Raw genomic sequence first — 19473 nt, forward strand, 5'->3', positions numbered from 1 at the left:
TACTGCCAAAATAATATCCACACATAACTTAGAAATACTGGCAGAACAATCCAGTGTCACTTCTGGAGCAGCAGGACTTGATAGAAGCCACGTGATGTGACGTTCCCTCTCTCTAAGCTGTGCTGCCCGTCAGTGCTCCGATCAGCTGCAGGAGAGCATGTAGACACTCATGGCCAGGCCTTTCTTGCCCTGCTCTGCTTTTCTTTCCTCCTCTTCTTCACCCAGGCTAATTCCTGCCTCGTTGGGCCCTGCAGAGAAGCTGTATGAGAGCAGCCACTGCTCTGAACAAGGCCGTCTGCTGTAATATCGCTCAGCTGCCTTTTTTTTTTTTTTGAGGTTTCACACATTCACAGAAATAACACATTTTTAGCTGATCCCAATAGATTTTTCTCTGCAGCTGCATCACTTGAAAAAGCTTTTTGTTCCAGTTCTTAAAGTCTAAGTATTGAAAGTAATTTGAAAAAAAAAAAAAGAAAGAAAGAAAAACATCTCAATTATGCCCTGTGTGTGTCGCGATGCCTTTAAGGACTGACTGAGCTGCAGACAGGCTTTGCAGACCCAGCTAGTGTGCCTGTGGCAGCCCAGGCTCTCAGAGCACAGTACTGAGTGTGCCGATGTAAACTCCAGGGCACGTGGCAGGGTAGGCTTTTTTGGCAGGACCTATGGTCTCCACCTGCAGTGATGCTAACGATATTAACAAATTAGCACCATGGAGCATGCCAGCTAACTCACCAGAGCCCGCTCATTCTCTCCCTGCTGTAATTAAAACTAATTATTTTCTAAAACATAGTAATACATGAATATGTGCAGTAATCGTTTTTGTAGTGGGCGATCTGCAGGGCCTGGTTCAGGCTGCTTTGCTTTGCCTTTTTCCTAGTACATTGTGCTCCCTGTGTCCTGCCCGGCTGAGCCCACACTTGCCATGACAGCATCTGGAGCAGGTCCTGTTTATGACACCTCAGGGTTCTGTCATCTTGACAGGGAGTGAGTGCAGATCACTGCCTCAGTTTCCCCTTGTTCTTTGCAGCTATATTTAGCATATCCTCCAGCACAGGGGTGTGCAGATGGCTCTCTAGTGGGTTCTATGGAAATTCAGCTCTGTTCCCTCAATAACTACACTGATTGCCTTCTGTAGTCTGATTCTAACCTTAAAAAGAAACCAAACCTTCACCTGAGCATGTTTGTTGGTATCTCCAATGAGTACATATGCGTCCATTGTTGTCTGAAACTTTAACAGGGCCTAGATGGAGCTGGCTGCATTGCTCAGCAGAAGATAGGAAGTATAGGTTGCATCGGGATCTCTATGGGCATTTCACTCCTATGGAGGGTGGTGATTGCAGGCTCTATGCCAGCTGCAGGGACAGCAACCCTCTGTAAAGTTGTAGGAACTTCCCCTGAGTCCTGTGTGTGGCTCTCCTCCTTTACTGTAGACTAGACCATGTGAAGTAGCTAAGATTGATTTTGTGAACAGCGATTACTTGAACTGAGGAAATAGAAGGCCAAGCCATGTAGAGCCCAGGTGAACACTGAGCTGCTTGCCAGGCCCCATGAGCAGTTCATACGACTGCCCATTTCCACTTGCTGCCTACTAGCTTAAGCTTGGTAAAGAAAAAGATCTATTAGAAATTTGCCGTGGTGTTTGGGACTCTTGCGTATACAGAGTCTGCCTCTTCCTCCTATGTAAAGCATTTCATATGTCAGTGTGCTCAGGACCCCACGACTCGGTCGGTCGGCCAGTCAGTCGGTCTTGCCCCTTTCTTTCCTTCAGGAGAAGCTCGGTGCTGGTGCTTCACTTAGCAACTCATGTAAGCAGGGGTGTCATGGTATGTCCCAAGAATAATGCTGACTTTCTCCTGTTTTCCATTAGCATCTATGGGTCTTGCAGATATGATGTCTCCCAGTGAGTCCAAACTGTCCGTGCCTCTTAAAGCAGATGGTAAAGAAGAAGGTGTGCCCCAGCCTGAGAGCAAGTCAAAGGTACTTCCTCCCTACACACTATGGTCCTCCAAGGACACCGTGGTCCTCTCGAATGCCACAGGCTGCAAGGCTGCTTGCTCTTCTCAGCCTGGTCCTGTGACACTGCTCCATGTGCTTTCTCTCTGCGTGCCTCCATGTGCCACCTCTGTGCAGTCTTTTCTACCCTACTGCATGTCCCCCGAGGTGTGGATATGACAGTCACAGGTTCTTATGGTGTTATCACCATGGGGTAGGGGTAGGGGACAAAAACCTGCCTGAGATATGCTCTTGGGGGAAGCAAGGGATCTCTGTTGCCTGGCGTGGACACTTGGAGTCATTTCCTCTGCTTTAGCTTGGAGCTTCCTGTTTGGGCCACCTCAGCAACAGCATTCATATTATTTTGCTTCCCTACCTTATATAAGGCTCTTTATCTTTTCTCTTACTTTCTTGCATAATGGGTAATCCATGCTTAGCATTCCATTTAAGCCTAAGTAAGCATGGTGGCTTTGTGGCCTATCCAGCATCTCTCACAGTGACCAGCCATACTAAGAATGTGGTGATGCTTTGCTATGGATGAGTTGGGGGGGATAGGGGGGTTCATGTCTGTATACATACAGTTGTGATATAGAGAGAGACACACACACATACACACATACATAATAAGTCTGTTAAACTGTACTTTTGTTTTAAATAAAATTTGATGTAGCTTTGTCTTTTTCTTGTTCCTCTCCCACAGGATAGCTACAGCTCTCAGGGTATATCCCAGCCTCCAACCCCAGGCAACCTGCCAGTTCCTTCCCCAATGTCCCCCAGCTCTGCCAGCATCTCCTCCTTTCACGGAGATGAGAGTGATAGCATTAGCAGCCCAGGCTGGCCCAAGACTCCATCAAGCCCTGTAAGTGGTCCTGATTGTCTCTTTTTTGTTATTTTGGGGCTTGGGGGGGATAGTTAATAATGTTTTATTGCTTGGTGGCTTGCTTTATGAGACTCTGCATTGTTGATCCATGAAAAAGCTTGCTTTAAAAAAAATAGATAATTACATTAGTAACAAAACAAATTTATGTGTGCCATAGATCTTTCTGGCATTAGCAGCAGCTGCTCTGAGGTGAAGGCCTACCTTCACAAGGAGGTGTGCTGATGCTTTGGGGTCCAGACTCTCTAGTAGTGCAGGCTGCGTGGCATCAAAGGCTTCTCTAAAACCAGCCGCTGCCATTTACAAGGGAACTAGTATTGGTTGTGAGAGAAACGATACATTTGGCTCTGGGCTTAACTTTGTCATGGGCTGTTATATTTAAAACATATTCCAAAGCTTTGTATCTGAAATAAATGAATAAATATTGCAACCGGGTGCAGCATACCATAGCAGCAGCCCTGCCTCATTGTAAGCTGTATGTCTGAAATTGACAAAGGTATGGAGACGCTAGTACATGTGCAACTTTAGACTAAGAATGTATGCATGCATCAGAGCCATTGGAGAGACAGCACCCATTCTGCATGAAAATGCTGGCAATCTTGATAGGCGTGGTGCATAAATGATAGCAATGCTGTGTACATGCCAGAAAATGCTCTTTTGATAACCAAGTTGGACTTTACCCCTTCTAAAATATTATTCTGTACCAATAAAAATAAGTAGTGTGACCAGGCAGTGGTGGCACACACCTTTAATCCCAGCACTTGGGAGGCATAGGCATGGATTTCTGAGTTCAAGGCCAGCCTGGTCTACAGAGTGAGTTCCAGGACAGCCAGGGCTACACAGAGAAACCTTGTATGGAAAAACAAAAAAAAATAAAAAAATAAAAATAAGTAGTGTGTTACAGTAACCTTACTACTATACACTCAGACAGGGAATCAAAAGATCTTTAAAGATTGTTTAAAAACCTAACATGCAGTTAGGGAACAAGAAACTTGACAGTGTATTAAAGAGCCAAGCTCAGGACAAGTTGGAGGGAAGAAGGCCCTGGCTGTTCAGGATCTGCCAATCTAGTCAAAAGCCACGAGGAGGCTGCTGTTAATTACCCACTCACTGGGTGAAACGGACAGAGCCTAGCATGCTCAAGAGTTGGTGGCTGGAGCAAATGTTAAGGAAGCTCAGCTGTAACCACCATCTCCTTCTCAGAGCAAGGAAGGGTGCTGTAGACGCTCCCCTTCCCTACAGAGGGGGTCCCATTTTGAGATACCCAGGATGAAAAGAACACAGGAAAGAGAGAGCACAGACCCTTGTTTTTATGTTGCCGTTGTGCTGTTTGCGCTGAGTCTCAGAAGGCAGGCAATACTCTGTATTTTTTTCCTCCTTTTTCTCTCTCCCTTCCTTTCTCTCTCCCTTCTCTTTTTAACAGGAAAAAGTATATGTATTAGTATTCTAAATGAATGGGAAGAATTTAAATACATTTGCAAGACTATTTGCATATCAGCTCATTGATAGAAAAGGATAATCTTTAAAACTTAAGATAATAATTAAGAATAGTCACTGACCTTGAAGCCCACTAGTGAAGGAATTTCAGGTGACTGAGGTCTGCTTTGTTCCCACTCAGTCTGTCTTATCCAGAGAGGCTGTGCAAAATTCTGATCAAAAATCTACTTTTTAGCAGGATACAGTGCCACAAGCCAGTAATCCCAGACTGAGGAGGCAGAAGCAGGAAAGCTCCAGCCTGGGCTACAGCAAGACCCTCAAAACTGTCTTCCTTTTTTTCAGTCTTATTTAAATTTAATAGAAAAGCAAACTAAAGTACTGGCCCCATTTTCTGATCATTACACTAGAAATGTAGTATTTTTCTTTTTTAAAAAATATTACCACATATATTATTTCTTTCTATATCATAAATTGTTTTGTGTTTAAGAATTTACAGCAAAACCCTGGCTCTAGTGCTAAACAAGGGTGGGAGAAGCCATGTTTGCTGTGTGGAAAATGCTAGATTCTTGCTGTGTGCTCTGCTGTGCACTCCTTTTCCCGCATGAGCTAGTTATTGAGGACAGGACTGAAGTGGGTAGAGTGCGGGGCCTCGTGCCATTGTTGCCTCAGATCACCATGGGCATCTGTGATTCAGGAGGATCTAACCACTCCTTCTGAGATACTACTCCACTCTGTGCTTGAATTTGTTCTTAATAGTGTCCCCAGTAAAGCTTAACAGCAGGCATGAACCGGGCAAAGCAGCTGTGGTTGCTTTGACAGTGGGCTGTGGACCAACACTGCTTTGTTAGGAAACATTGTAAAATATAAATAAACATTTGTCCATACACATATACATAAAACCAAGCATATGGTAAAGACTGCAGAAATGTAAATCTGCCTCAGAGACTTGAGGAAGTGTGCGTTTTAGCTTAATTAAGCCGTATGTAAGGAAAACATTTGTAGCACCATAAGAATATCTTGCTGGAAGTTTTCAAAGACATCCATCCCGTTTTTCCTCTCCCCAATGGTTTCAGAACCTGGGATACAGTGTTCACAGCACAGAAGCAGTTCCAAGTGGCTCTTGGACACCTGTAAGAGTTACTGGGTCCTCCTGAACGCCTTTCCTACTGTCAGAGGTAGTATCTCATAAACACTGTCCTCAGGTGGAGACTAGAGAGAAGCCTCAGAATGGTTAGGGCACTAGCTGCTCTTGTGAAGGACCTGGGTTTAGTCCCCAAAACCCAGTAGTGGCTCACAGCCATTCTAAGTCCAGTTCCAGAGGATCCAGCGCCCTCTTCTGGCCTGAATGGCACTGTACACATATGATACATATACACATGAAATCAAAATAGATCTAGAAGAAAAAAACTCTTCCTCAGAGGGTCCCGACAGCTAGGAAAGAGGAAGAGATGAGTTTTGTGGCAGCAGGAAGCACATGTGCGCTCTGTTGGGCTCTGCCTCTCTGTTCTTGTTTAGGACAGGAGGACAGTGGGTGGCTCACCAGCAAGCCTTGGGACAGGGAGACAGCCACTGTTGCTCTCTCAGCTGTAGTCTCTCTGTGGTCACCATGTTCATGTCACATCTTGCTCTTTTGTCCTGTACAGAGATATTTGAGTTTGTTGTTAATTCTTACCTGAGCATGGTTAGACTTTTCACACATTTTTTTACTACATTCAAGCATTAATCGAACACATCTAAGACCATTAGTGTGAAGGACACTGTGCTGAGTGAGTGGAATCAGAGTCAACAAGCTTAACACATAGGTGGGAGAGTAGTCATCAGCAGCCCACTGCAGAATATACTGCAAAGGAGCAAGTCAGTCAGCCTGTGCTGGGGTAAAACTGAGCTCAGGTGTAGCTTAGCCAGCAGGCCTCCTGACAGATGAGCACATAGTCACCTACATACTTCTGCTCTGTGAAATGCTTGGGGGAAGATGTGAAGATTGACAAGAACTGCTATCTTTGAGCTGGAGAGATGGCTCAGATGCTGTACTTGCCAAGGACCCAGTTTCTATTCCCAGTAGCCACAGCCCCCGTCTTTGCTCACAACTGCTTGGACCTCCAGTTCCAGGGGATCCATACCCCTCTTTTGGACTCAGTGGACATCTGTATGCATGTACACAAATGCCTTAAGTATAGTAAATCCTTATGTACAGTAATTTTAAATGACTTGAAGTTTAAGTTCAACTCTGAAGTTAACCCCTAAAGCTCACTTACCATTATGACTGGGTCGTCTCCCCTCCCCTGCCCTTCAGGACTAGGGACTGGATTTGGACCTTGGCTGTATAGTATCACTGGGCTCTGTCACCCACCCTTTTCCTGCTGTATTTTCTTCCAGTTTGAGACAAGGACTCAATAAACTGTCCAGTCTAACCTCAAACTGGACCCAGGTCACCCATGTTTATATATGTTATGTAAACATATTTTATGCTTCAGTAATCTGAGGAATTAACACTGCAGGCAGCATGGCTTTAGAGAGTGGCCACAGACGGGATTGCCATTTGAGGAGCTGGAATGTGGCTTCCAGACTTGTCTCGTTACACTGAGAAGCTCATAAACTTTACATAGGGAGGGAGGGCTGCTGTCTCATGCCACATGTCTCATGCTATGTAGCTTTAGCTACCCAGGTGCCTACAAACTCCACCAGCTTGGAGGCACACCTGTCCCTGTCTGTGGTTTCTGTCCACCCTACCCCACCTGACCCCTGCACATTCTACAGCAAGCACCAGGTATTCTACCATGGGACTTCGTTTTCACGAGGACATGTATTGATCATTTTTACTATTTTAAGAAAAAAAGAGAGTAGGAATGTATTTCTTGATGATGGGTGGGAGGAGTGGGGACTATGTGACATCAGTCATGAGAAGTCTGACCACAGACATTCATTCTCTGGGCTGCCAGCCTTTTATTTTCTGAAGTACCTGAAACTTCACCGGAATCTTGTCTTCCAGAATTCAGTGCTTTTATCAACCTGCTTATTGTAGTTTAGTTGTTTCAGATATTAAAACTAAGAGTCTGGGCCCTTTTATTTAAAGTCACAGTATGTTACTTAAGGAAAATGTATAGTTTGCCGTAGCCATTATTGCTGGCTGCTGTGTGACAGCAGCAGTTTTCAAACTTATTTTCTTGTGCTTGTCAATTCACTGTTCTTTTCTTGCCTTTCCCTCCCTCCGCCCCATCCCTGCCCCCCATGCCCTCCACCACATACTCCTGACACTAGAAGTCCAGCTCATCCTCCACCACTGGGGAAAAGATCACAAAAGTATATGAGCTGGGGAGTGAGCCAGAGAGGAAGCTCTGGGTCGACCGTTACCTGACGTTCATGGAAGAGAGGGGCTCGCCGGTGTCCAGTCTGCCAGCAGTGGGCAAGAAGCCCCTGGACCTGTTCCGACTCTATGTCTGCGTCAAAGAGATTGGAGGCTTGGCTCAGGTGAGCCCGAGTCAGGCAGAGTGCTGTAGGCATGCCCTTGGGTATGCTACTCTGTTCGGGATGTGTTTAGTTCTGACTTTTGTCACAGAGGAAAAGCTAAGCCTGTGAGAGGATCCCCTTCCTAGGACTCTGTAGTGGTCAGAGGCAGCTACGGTTCCTGACTCTGCTACCAACCCCTGAGGCCTCAATTTCCTCATCCATACTAGACCAGTAGGCTTTTTATCCCAGGCAGCTCTAGAATTCTCTGGTTACAAATGACTAAATTCGTCATAGATCAAATAAAAATAAAATTCACTATTTTTCTATATCCAGAGCAACTTATAAATTCAAACTGCATATAGTGGGGCTTGCCTGTAATTCTATAGTTGGGAGGAAGAGACAGGAGGATCAGGAGTTCAAAGACAGTTGCAACTATGTGAGACCCTGCCTCAAAAGAAAACAGAAAGAGAAATTCAGTCATAAAGGTAAAGCCATGCCTACAGCTCCTGGATAGCTTCAATAACCCCCCAGAGCTATGGCACTGGGTGAGTAGGCCACACACCCAGGTATAGGATTCAAGGTGATGCTCATCTTCTGTCTGTCCAAAAAACAGACCATTGCTTGCTGTCCACTAAGTCCTTGTATCCTTGACACTCCACTTTGCTCACCTCGTTATTTTTGCTGAGGGGTCTGGGTGAAGTGCATGTGTACCTCACCTCACCATGGCCTTTATCTGGGTGTACTCACAAGACGCAGGTCACTAACCCTGAGAATTGATGAGGAAGCTCACATATAACTAAGTAAATTACAATGTCACCACCCAGGTGTGTGGCAGGTAAGCCACAGAACCAGGCCTGTCTGATGGCAAACATGATCTATTCCCATGACTCCTGCCATGACTGGGGATCTCCTATGGACTCTCTAAAGACTGACCATCCAGATCCCCACCCTAGATCAATGCTGTGGAGCTGGCTGGGCCCCCAAAAGCCTAATAGGCAGGTGGAATGAAACAACAAACACCCCACCAAAGTAACCTGTCACCCTAAGTGTCTCTGAGGCTCGGGTTCTGGAGTGCAGGGCAGACCTTCACTAGTGTCCTTCCCTTTAGATGCCTGCCCCCCACAGGACTGAGGCCTATATCTAGATCCACTAGCACAGATCTAGCCCTGTGGACAGCACATCACTCACATCACATGTGCTTGGGTAGAGCAACTCTCCCCTATCTCCTTTTGCCGCTGCCTCTCCCACTCTGCTCAGCTCTCCTAGGCTGGACTCTGATATAAACCCCCAAGACTAAAGCACTGGAATCCAGTCATCGGGTGGTATATGTGACTCTGGTCTGGCTCCCTGAGTCACGCCAGTGTAACAAAGCAGATTACACCTGCGCACAACAGCTCTGCAGCTTAGCCAGCTCGCACCCAGGGGACGCTACCAATGTTCCCCCCCCCCCACCATCAAGATGCCCTGGCAGCTCTTATCCTACCACTCTGGTTGGCCATCTCTGAAGCAGCCGTGGCCTGCTGTTTGCACTCACTTTGGTTAAGTGCTGAAAGAGGTATTTCCCAGAGTACTCAAGCGGTATTGTGGATTGTTGTGACTACTTAGTACCAAGTAAATGGATATAAAGAACCTTGTGCCAAAGTTTGGATCCAGAAATTCATTAATTCATGACCATTGCAAACTACTCAGCATAGTACCTGTCCAAAGACACAAGCTTCCATCTTCCCTGAATCATTTGTGTGTTCATGTCTCATTCATAACTTTAAGTTCTCATAGCCCATTCTAGGTAGGAATGAGAAAGTTGAAGTAATACCCCATATCTATGTATCTCTGCCCCTACACACACACACATACACACTCTCACACACACACACACCTTCTCTTGGAGTGCTGATGGAAACCCTGTAGGATACACACAAACCTGTGCTCCACACTCCCGCCAGGGAGAAGTAGGTGCTTCTGTGCTCAGCCCACAAGGAGCCTCGATGAAAACCTCATGGGAGACTGTAGCCAGGGTCACACTTTGGCTGGTGGAAGGAAACATTACTTTTTCATGTTTGAATGGTGCCATTATTATAGTTAAGGCACCATTTTCTTAGAGATTAGGGGTGTGTGTGTGTGTGTGTGTGTGTGTGTGTGTGTGTGTGTGTGTGTGTGTGTTAGGTTCTCCATTCATCCGGGGGCTCAGAAATCTGGAAGCTCTTATTCAAGTCTCTAGGAGCCGTAGCAGGCAGAGACCCCAGCAAGTGGGCTTTTATGTAACCATCAGCAGGTTCCTTAATGGTTTTATGGCTGTAAATGCTATCTGTGTGCTGCTGAGTGGGAGTGATGAGCATTAGTTAAAAGAGGCAAATGAAAAAAGTAAGCCAAGACATTAAGTGCTTGTTTGTCTCCCGGCTTTAAACAAGCCACTTTGCCGCAAACCAACCATCCTGCCCATTTTTTTGCTAGGTTAATAAAAACAAGAAGTGGCGTGAGCTGGCAACCAACCTAAACGTTGGCACTTCAAGCAGCGCAGCCAGCTCCCTGAAAAAGCAATATATTCAGTACCTGTTCGCCTTTGAGTGCAAAATTGAGCGTGGGGAGGAACCCCCACCTGAAGTCTTCAGCACCGGGGATGCCAAGAAGCAGCCCAAGCTCCAGCCGCCATCTCCTGGTAAGTGGCAGTGCTACAGCTTGGCCCTAGCTGAGTGGCCCTGGGAACAGGCCGAGCCAGAGCTCCAGAGCCAAGCAGAGCTCAGGCCCTCAGAGAAGGATGGAGTGCTGCAGGGTATGGTGCTGCCCTTCCTGTCAGACCTTAAAGGCAGCACTCCTTGCCTTCTGTCATCTCATCAGAGTAGACTTTAAGAGTCCTGAGCCATATGCCTTTGTCTTTAATACAAGGATCTAAAAATATCCATCTCTCTGGATAGAGTAAACACCTTTATGAACCCATTCTGGTATTTTACAATCTGGGTGGTGCCACCTTCAGGCCCAGTGACTGGTTTGTACCACCTCTTCTGTCTGGTCACTCTAGTTTGAACTTTGAAAAATAAAATAAAACTGGACTCAGGTTCTGCTGTTTCCTGTCCAGCGAGATCTCACCTGAAGGAATCCCTGCCATGGCAAAGGCCGGCGGGTGCCATCGTGGGGACAAGGTTTATAGGCAGCTCCCTCTTGCCCCTCCACCCACAACAGTGGATAAGGTCACTCTCTGCAGCTCTCTTCTGGCCTTTGTCCTCACCCACCCCTCTTAGACTTTCAAGTATGAAATTACCATGTGCTATGAGCTGGCAAATCCAGTGTTAGAGACAGGGAAATTGGCCCCCTGCTTGGTTTGTGTGGTAGCCTCACTCAGGTAAACGCCACCATTTATGGTTGCTGGTCACTGGTCATCGCAGATCCCATTTAAGGCTAGTTACCTGCAGCATTGGTGGCATCCTGCTGTTGCTATATAAGGTGGGGCCTGTATGCCCTGATCAGTCACATATCCTGTTCCGAGGCTAACTGAAAACCCATGCTTATTGAGCATATACAGTGTGCTAGACATCTCCTGTATACTTATCATTTCATATGGTTCCCATCAGCCCTGCATGCTGACACAATTTAGAAGTCCCCAAGAGAATGAAGGCAGATAAACTCTTAAGAACCCAAAGCTAGCCACCCAGGGATGCTGTAAGAGGCCTGTGTGGGGATATTTGGTCACATGTTGTTCACAAACTCACCCGATGCCTTAGCCTTTGAAGCAGGCCTGCTGTTTACATCAGAAGCCGGACAAAAAATTCTGTTCACTTCTAATGATTCTCTAATGACTGTCAGCATTGCAGAGCATCCTTAGACGGAGGTCCAGTCCTAAGAAGGAAACCCTCCTCGGCAGCCTCACCCTTAAAGATCCAAACATTGACCACGTAGGACATACCCTGCACGGGACAGGCTAATTGTAAAACCACACATTACATTCAGTTCACAGACTGAAAGAATTGGTCTGTGAACAGTCCTGAATTGTTCTTCCAAAATAACGCCCCAGTGGGGTGCAGGGTCCAAAGCAGTGATGTCTGCAAAGATCTAAAGACACATTTATTTGTCAGGAAAGAACCTGTGTCCTTGAATGGCTTGCACTTGTGTGTGGAGAATAGCTCTCCCAGCATGCCTCAGGCTCAGAACAGGAAGCCCTGCTGGTGTACAGATCCTGCAGAAAGTGGAGGCCTGCTCTCTGAACCGCCAGGGCTTTCCTTTCCCCAACTTAGAACAGCTGCCTTTATGGCTGCCTTATCACTTTAACTGCACAGAGGAGCTTGGCTTGAACATACACGTGTTGGTCCAGATGTAGCAATGGTCTTGCTGTGACATGGGGATATTAGGGCGAAGCTTCCTGGTGTGTTGCCTGTGAAGTCAGTGTGCATTCCAGAGACACCATGCAGTGTGCTCTGGGCCACACAGCCAATCCAGGGGGCAGAAAGCAGCAGCATCCTGTCGCCTTAGCCAGGTTCCTGCAGCAGCCCCGCGTGCATCAGATGGTCTCCCGGCTCCAAGCCCTTCCTTGGGATTGTAGAGGAGACTTATCCTGCACCAAGATGTTTTCTTTAACATGTAACTTTTAAAGCTAATTTTCAGTTAAAACTTTCTTACCAAGGCAAATTAAACCAAAAGATTTCCAAGGAATATTCTTTATTGTTCTTCCAGCCTTCACCGAATCACGTGTTCCTATATCATGTGTCTTTGTTCTGAGAGGGTTCCACTTCTTTTTGTATCTCCAGCCAATCTGGACTTGCTGTGACTTTATGAATCTAAAGTTGAGTTCAATCAAGCCTTGGAGGTTTGTCCCGCTTCATCTCTGCAGCTGCGCCCTACAGGCAGGCACTCTGCAGATAGATGCACCCTATGAACTCTGTCAGGGCGTTAGCACACAGTCTGCCCCCTAAGGTTCCATGGGATCCTAACCCTGAACTTTCCCAGGGCATTAGCACATAGTCTACATCCCTAAGGTTCCATGGAATCCTAACCCTGTACTTCCCAAGTTAATAGAGAAATTTAGTCAGCAGCAGTTGTCCCCAGCAGACTTGGGGAAATGGCGAGGAGGAGTGGGGCAGGCACAGACAAGGGAACTCCACTCAGCTAGTAAGTTTGTAACCCAAAACCCATCTATCTTTACTGGCAGGTGGCTGACTGCATTTTTATTATTAGCTGACAAGTGATGTCACAAAACCTGTCATGCTTCCAACTAGGGAATCCTCAGAGGAAGACAAATGAGAATGGGCTGAATAAGCAAAGCTGCCCTCTGGTTGACCTCCAGTCACCAGACCTGGGTCACATGGGCTGTTCCCCCCTGGTACCCACACCCCTCCCTCCAGCACTAGGGCACCAGGTTCATGCTGTGTAAATTATCTTCCCAGCCAGGAGCTCTGGCTGCTCCTGTCTGAAGTATGTGAATGTACTTAACCTCTAGTAACCTTTCCATTGTTTACTTTAGAGTATACATTCATAGCTTCTGGCTAAAGGTAGGGATATCCTAGAGAGCCAGCCAGCCTCCTCTGCTAATGGAGTTGCAAGAGGGTGGATTTCAGGCTTTTTTTTTTCCTAAACGGAAAGAAAAACACTGGCAAGAAAGAAGGAATTTTCCTTTATTTTTTTTATTAGCTATAACTGTGAATACTTTATAAGTAAGGGTCATTCTAAAATCACAGCAGCCTTTGAGCCACATTTCCAAGGAAAGTCAGCCTGACTCAGAAACAAGTCTTTTCTCCTCCTCTGCAGACTTGGGTTGATGGGGCATGTGGATTACCCATGCTACAGAAGGTCCCTTGCTCACTCACTGTGGTTTTCCTTCTTCATGCACATTCCCAGAGTTCTTAGTGTCTGTTAGCTGCTCTGTCTCCATGGGTAGGTAGTCTGCTCTGAGCCTGAAGCCATCCCTAAGTCTCCCTGAGCTCCTGGGACACAGTGGGCTGCCACTCAGGCCACAGGGGCCCCTGGCTGACAGACAACACCTGTGCATAGCTGGTGCTTTCTAAGGACAAGTTATCAAGTCCAAAGAAAAAAGCCCCAGTTCCCTGCACTCCAAAAGGCGTCCATATATCCAGAAATGATCTCAAGCTAGACTGTATGATGTCTGGCAGTTAGATAAAAGCCAACCTTCTTCAGGAACTTATGAAACTGGCCCCATCTTACAGAAGGAACCATTTCCCTTACCTCTAGCAGGACAAATGGCTGGCTACCTTTGTTACATATCAAAGCACTGGCCCAGCCTCTGGGCTACCACAGTATCCCAAGTACCTGTTCTATATTTCAAAGTCCACGCTAGCATGCTGCCATTGTGCCGTCTTCCCAGGTTCCTTCTGCCTACACACCCTTGTTCTTTCTATAATGGCAAGGTTTTCTGTGCTCTGGCTAGTCTCACTATGCTCGCTCTAGTCCCTCCCTCCCTCCTTCCCTCCTCCTTCTCTTCCTCCTCCTCCTCCTCTTCTTCCTCCTTTTCTCTCTCTCTCTGTCTCTCTCTCCATCTCTCTGTCTCTCTCTGTCTCTCTGTCTCTCTCTTTCTCTGTCTCTGTCTCTCTCTGTCTCTCTGTCTGTGTCTGTGTCTCTCTCTCTCTCTCTCTCTCTCTCTCTCTCTCTCTCTCTCTCTCTCTCCTCTCTCTCTCTCTCTCTCTCTGTTCTTTCTCATAGATAGCCCTGGCCACATTCACTCGGCTGGCTGTGATTAGTCTACTTTCTCTCCCTGCTCTGGTCTCTTCCAAATAGCTCTGGCTGTGCTCTCATATCTACAATAAAAATAAAAATTTGAACCATATCGCAGAGTTCCTGTGGGTAGTTTCTTTACTGTGCCCCTCAAATACATAGGTGACATCCATCCCTCCCATTTCTGATCCCTTCATTAAGTAATGGCTTGGGACTTGCATAACCAACATTTTCTCTGTAAAATAAGCATTGGGGTGAGGCTGGAACTCCCCCACACACACAACACACACACACACACACACACACACACACACACACACACACACAGGAAAGCAAGTGCTGTTTCCTAGGCCAGCAGTCTGCAGAGTTCACAGTCCCAGAGAGTTGTGCAGGCATCAGGGCACGGGGTTGTGTGGGCTTTGTCAGTTTGCTGGTCTAGGTTCACCTGTGAAAAAGAGTCCAGACCATCGGACACAGACTCATCCAGTATGCTCCTGTCTAATCAATACATGGAGTGAACATCTATCTGTTGAATATCTAACATGCTAAAGACTGTGATAGATGATCAAATAGGAGCTCTTGAAATATTTTGGTTTTCCTATAAAGCAAGGTTAATTAATCCCAGGAGAGCTTTGAAAGGGGTTCATGTCTGAGTGCTATTATTCTAAAGTAATTATTGTTGAACCTGAGTCCCGGAATTCTGACAGCAGCATCAGAGAACTGCAAGTCAGCATGATGTGTATTTGTAATAACAAATCTGAGTCACAGCTCAAATGACAGTGTTTTTTAGTGATCGAGCATAGATGTCCAGTTGTTGAAGAGACATTAAAATACAGTAAGGTGCCTTGTTAACCTCCGTAAGCACTTTTCTGCTGCAGACATTCCCACTGCTGAAAAACCCGTGTTCTGAAGCCCCATGTTGCTGCCCATCAACCTGAAATGCCAGAATTTTCATTCCATTTCTTCTATATTTATATTTAGAGTATATCCAACAACACCGAGTAAACCAGTTTTCTGCCTGAAGCCTTCTTTTCATAGCCTCCTTTCCCTGGGTTAAATACCCAGGAAACAGTTCTGCAGTCAGATGTGGAACTATGTGCTATGGCTCACAGGTGAAGTATGTTTCTAAGTCATCTATTCAGAAAATCCCTTCCCTGGGTAATGAGGACAGAGCCCAGTGTACAGCATTGCCTCGTTCAGGGGAAGTCTGGGCTTTAGTAGCTGGTATAGCATCCTTGTGCTGGTGTGTGCTCACAGTCTCCCCTGCCTCCCCCTTGGTCTCTCACTCTGTCATCTTCTGAACAAAAACAGTGTATACATGACTGACTTTACTATGATTCCAGTAATGTCTTACTTTTAATCCTTTTATATACATGGCTACCAAAAATTAGCTTATTCAATAACACTAGCTTTTCTCCTTATTTTCCCTTGACCACTGCCAGCTAACTCAGGATCCTTACAAGGCCCACAGACTCCACAGTCAACTGGCAGCAATTCGATGGCAGAGGTTCCAGGTGACCTGAAGCCACCAACCCCAGCCTCTACCCCTCATGGACAGATGACTCCCATGCAAAGCGGAAGGTATATTCTGAGACCTCTTGAGATTCAAAGTCAAGTTTTGTTTTGGTTTATAGAAAAAATTCTTCCCTGGTTAGTTTTTAAATGCTTATTACTGCTCCTTTTAGTGTGTAATTAATTTTGGGTAGTTTTGCACTCACCAGCCACAAGCATGGCTTCTTTCCTGAGCTCCATGATTTATGGTGTCACAGTACTGCTCAGCTTTCATCCTCTGTGTCTCTCAGAAGCAGTACAGTCAGTGTGCATGACCCGTTCTCAGACGCAAGTGATTCAGCGTACCCAAAACGGAACTCCATGACTCCAAACGCCCCGTACCAGCAGGGCATGGGCATGCCAGACATGATGGGCAGGATGCCCTATGAACCCAACAAGGACCCTTTCAGTGGGATGAGAAAAGGTACGTGGAGAGCATTGTCCAGGAGGCTTCCTTCTCCCCGATGCCTGCCTGGCACCTGTTCACCTCTTCAGTTGGGATGGTTCTAAGCACCTGCCGTATAGTGATGCAACCTTCTTCCTTGCTTAACCTAGAGCCTTAGGAGAACATGGCCACTCGGAGTCTGACTTGCCTCTTTCAGAAATGGTGAAAGCAGTAGATTATGTCCACATACAGCAAGTCAGTAGAATAATAGACAGCTGTGGTCCAGGTGCACCCACTGGCTGCCATGATCAACATGGTGTGAACAGAAACGGCACTGTGCTAGGTACCAAGTAGTTTTCTTACACTCATGGTTCTTACAGTTAACAAACATAGGAGGGCAATAAAGTAAAGACTGTGGCAGGTGGGAGAGAGCAAATGAACGGGAAAGCATGGAAATAGCAGTGATTTTATATGAATGCATTGTAGAAGGCAAAGGCCCTGCAGATTGGTGTATCTTGTAGCAATGGGGATCTACCTCCTCTGTCTCCCCAGTGCAGGGGCATGAGAGTATCAGGGACAACAGAAACCCAGGGCTAAGTCTTTAACACCGGCCAGCTCCAGGGAGTGCACACTGACACGGCACACACCAGCATCAGGGTGTGCATATGCGTAGGTAGCACATACCAGCATCAGTTAGGAACCCGGCAAATTGCATTTTGGCATTCACCCAAATGCAGTTAGGTCCTGTCATATTAAGCTATCATATGAACATACTTTTTTTTTACATACAGAAAAGATTGTGAAAATGTTTTGGTGGCAGTAGTTATTCTGGGATCCCTTAGAGAGTGGTAGCTGTGTCGTACTTAGATGTTGAAATACATAAATTTTTTTGAGACTGGGTCTCACTATGTATCCCTGGCTGACCTGAAACTCCATGTCGACCAGGTTGGCCTCAAACTCACAGAGACCTACCTGCTCTGTCTCCCCAAATGCTTGGGTTAAAGGCATGCACCACTACACCAGCTATGAGTTTTTTGATATCCAGGAGTAGAAAGATACATAAAGCCCAAGCTTGGCTTTGATGAGTATTATGCACTATAAAGAGGGAAGAATCTCAGAATTTTTAGCATTGGGTGTATACTAGTATGCGAATGAGGTTTATAATATTTCAGATATTTTTCAGGTAACAGTTAACATAAAGCAAGATGGTCTATAATTTTTTTTTTCTCTTGAGAGATTACTGTTGCTAGGCTAGCAAGAGCAGCTGGTCCTGGTGTCACCATTGCTGGCCTGTGACTCAGTGGTGCATCCACTCAGCCTAGCCTGAGATCCCTTACCCCATGGGATAAGGCAAGCTGGCCTTCCCTGCTGCTTACCACCTGCCTCAAACAGGGCTTATGGTCTCCGACTAGGCTGGCTCTCTCTGAGGCTCGGACCATGGTACCCAGTGTGTCTGAGGCTCTGTTACTATCCATATACATAGCTGTGCGTGAATCTTTTACCAGACCCTGATGCTGTAGCGCTAGCTGGGCTGTTTCTCCCATTTAGCATACCACTACACAACTCTGGTGTGTGACTGGTGAGATAGTGTTTCCATGAGATGGATTCCTAGATTTATTGAGTCAAAGAATGGGAATAAAGTGCCTGTGTCATACAGCTGTGTGGTCAGGGGGCCTCTGGGGTGGCTAATGTCAGCAGTCTTTACTCAGGACCCAGCTGGAATCTGGGACCTCTCTGTGTGCTTTCTTGGGTGCCCTTGCCATGGAAGGTGAAATCCAAGATCCGAGAGAAACCCTGTTGCAAGCTCAGGCAAGTGTTTGCTGCAGTCCATTTGCCTGGGCCGGTTGGTCAACACTGGCCATGTGGCCTAGCCCAACGTCATTATGGGAGGGGACAGCATGGGCAGATGTGTTTCTGTGTGTGCCAGGGATGGCTGCTCTCAGCAGGTATGGGCAGCAGTTGCAGCAGTTAAATGCACTGGCAGGAGTGTGGGGTGTGTGGGCCCCTGCGTACTAAGCTGATTCTCACAGCCATCTCAACATCTGACAATCAGATTGTAACTTACATTTTTATAATTTTCCATACGGCCACAGGTATCACATGTTGAGTGACCATTTAGTTTCCTTTTTCTGCAAACATGATTTTCATGATTTTGAAATAGTATCTACTTTCTATCAATTTTGATTTTTAAGGAACTGTGGATTAGAGTTAAACTACTTAGCTTTAATTATGCCACTTAACTTCTGTCTATCTCTGTCTTTCCATCTGCAAAATGGAAAGTAATCTCAAAACTAGTTCTACCACAAGTTGATGTGAGATCAGACACAGAGAGAAGTGTGATATTCCTGCATTGGCCTCAACCCTTGTTTCCACAGTGTGACAGCATTGGCTCAGAAAACCTCAGGAGGCTTTTCTGCCTCACACAGAAGTAGCTATCATAGAATGAAGCCAAGCAGCAGCCATGGCACAAGTCTCTGGATTTAATACAGTTTTCTCCAGGCTCTGAGCTGGTGCTCATTTGCATATGCATCCTTATTGGTGGTCTGCTTTTGGATAGAAATAAGTCACAGGTCATCCCATCTTCAGCTGTTCTTCTTAACTATATGCACATATGTATGTGCACATGAATGCAGGTGCCTCCAAAGGCCAGAAGGGGGCCTCAGATGCCCTGGAGCTAGAGTTACAGGCAGTAGTGAAGCACTAGCCGATGTAACTGCTGCCCTGAAAGTGCCCTTAATCACTGAGCTATCTCTTCACCCCCTGGGTGGTTGTGAATGTATGTTTATGTCAAGGTTTTCTGGGTTTTCTGTGTAAGAGTATAAGAGTAAGAGTAGAAACTAAATATATATTTCCTGTCTTGTTTACAACCTCTTCATGAGCTGGTGTCACCTCGTTCTACAAACAGTAGTTAACACAAACATTAGCTCCCCATGAGCTTCCATGTTGCTACATGAGAGGTGACCACAGCCTACACCTGTGACAGCAGAAATGTAGGTTCTCTGTGGGCTCAGCAGGTGAAGCAGTGTAGTCTTGGGTCTCTACTCTCAATCTCGAACAAAACCAAAGCCAGAACTCAGCTTCTGAGTTGCAGGTCCCCTTCAAGCTCATTCATTGGCAGAATTCATTCCCT

At 46.3% G+C, this 19473-nt stretch overlaps 1 protein-coding gene across 3 annotated transcripts in view; it reads left to right on the forward strand.

Annotated features, from left to right (window-relative positions):
• Nucleotides 1-19473, forward strand: part of Arid1b (AT-rich interaction domain 1B) — a 350225-nt gene that overhangs the window by 317864 nt on the left and 12888 nt on the right. Inside the window, exons 10-15 of one of the 3 annotated variants that reach the window (XM_031352241.1) lie at nucleotides 1868-1977; nucleotides 2693-2851; nucleotides 7565-7774; nucleotides 10205-10409; nucleotides 15850-15988; nucleotides 16213-16382. In XM_031352241.1, coding sequence (XP_031208101.1) covers nucleotides 1868-1977; nucleotides 2693-2851; nucleotides 7565-7774; nucleotides 10205-10409; nucleotides 15850-15988; nucleotides 16213-16382 — 993 coding nt within the window. Of the gene's footprint in view, nucleotides 1-1867; nucleotides 1978-2692; nucleotides 2852-7564; nucleotides 7775-10204; nucleotides 10410-15849; nucleotides 15989-16209; nucleotides 16383-19473 lie in introns of all 3 variants that reach the window. The other 2 variants (XM_031352240.1, XM_031352242.1) reach the window with 2 other exon arrangements.

The sequence above is a fragment of the Mastomys coucha genome, unplaced genomic scaffold (assembly GCF_008632895.1).
Source record: "Mastomys coucha isolate ucsf_1 unplaced genomic scaffold, UCSF_Mcou_1 pScaffold5, whole genome shotgun sequence".
NCBI classification, from domain to species: Eukaryota; Metazoa; Chordata; class Mammalia; order Rodentia; family Muridae; genus Mastomys; species Mastomys coucha.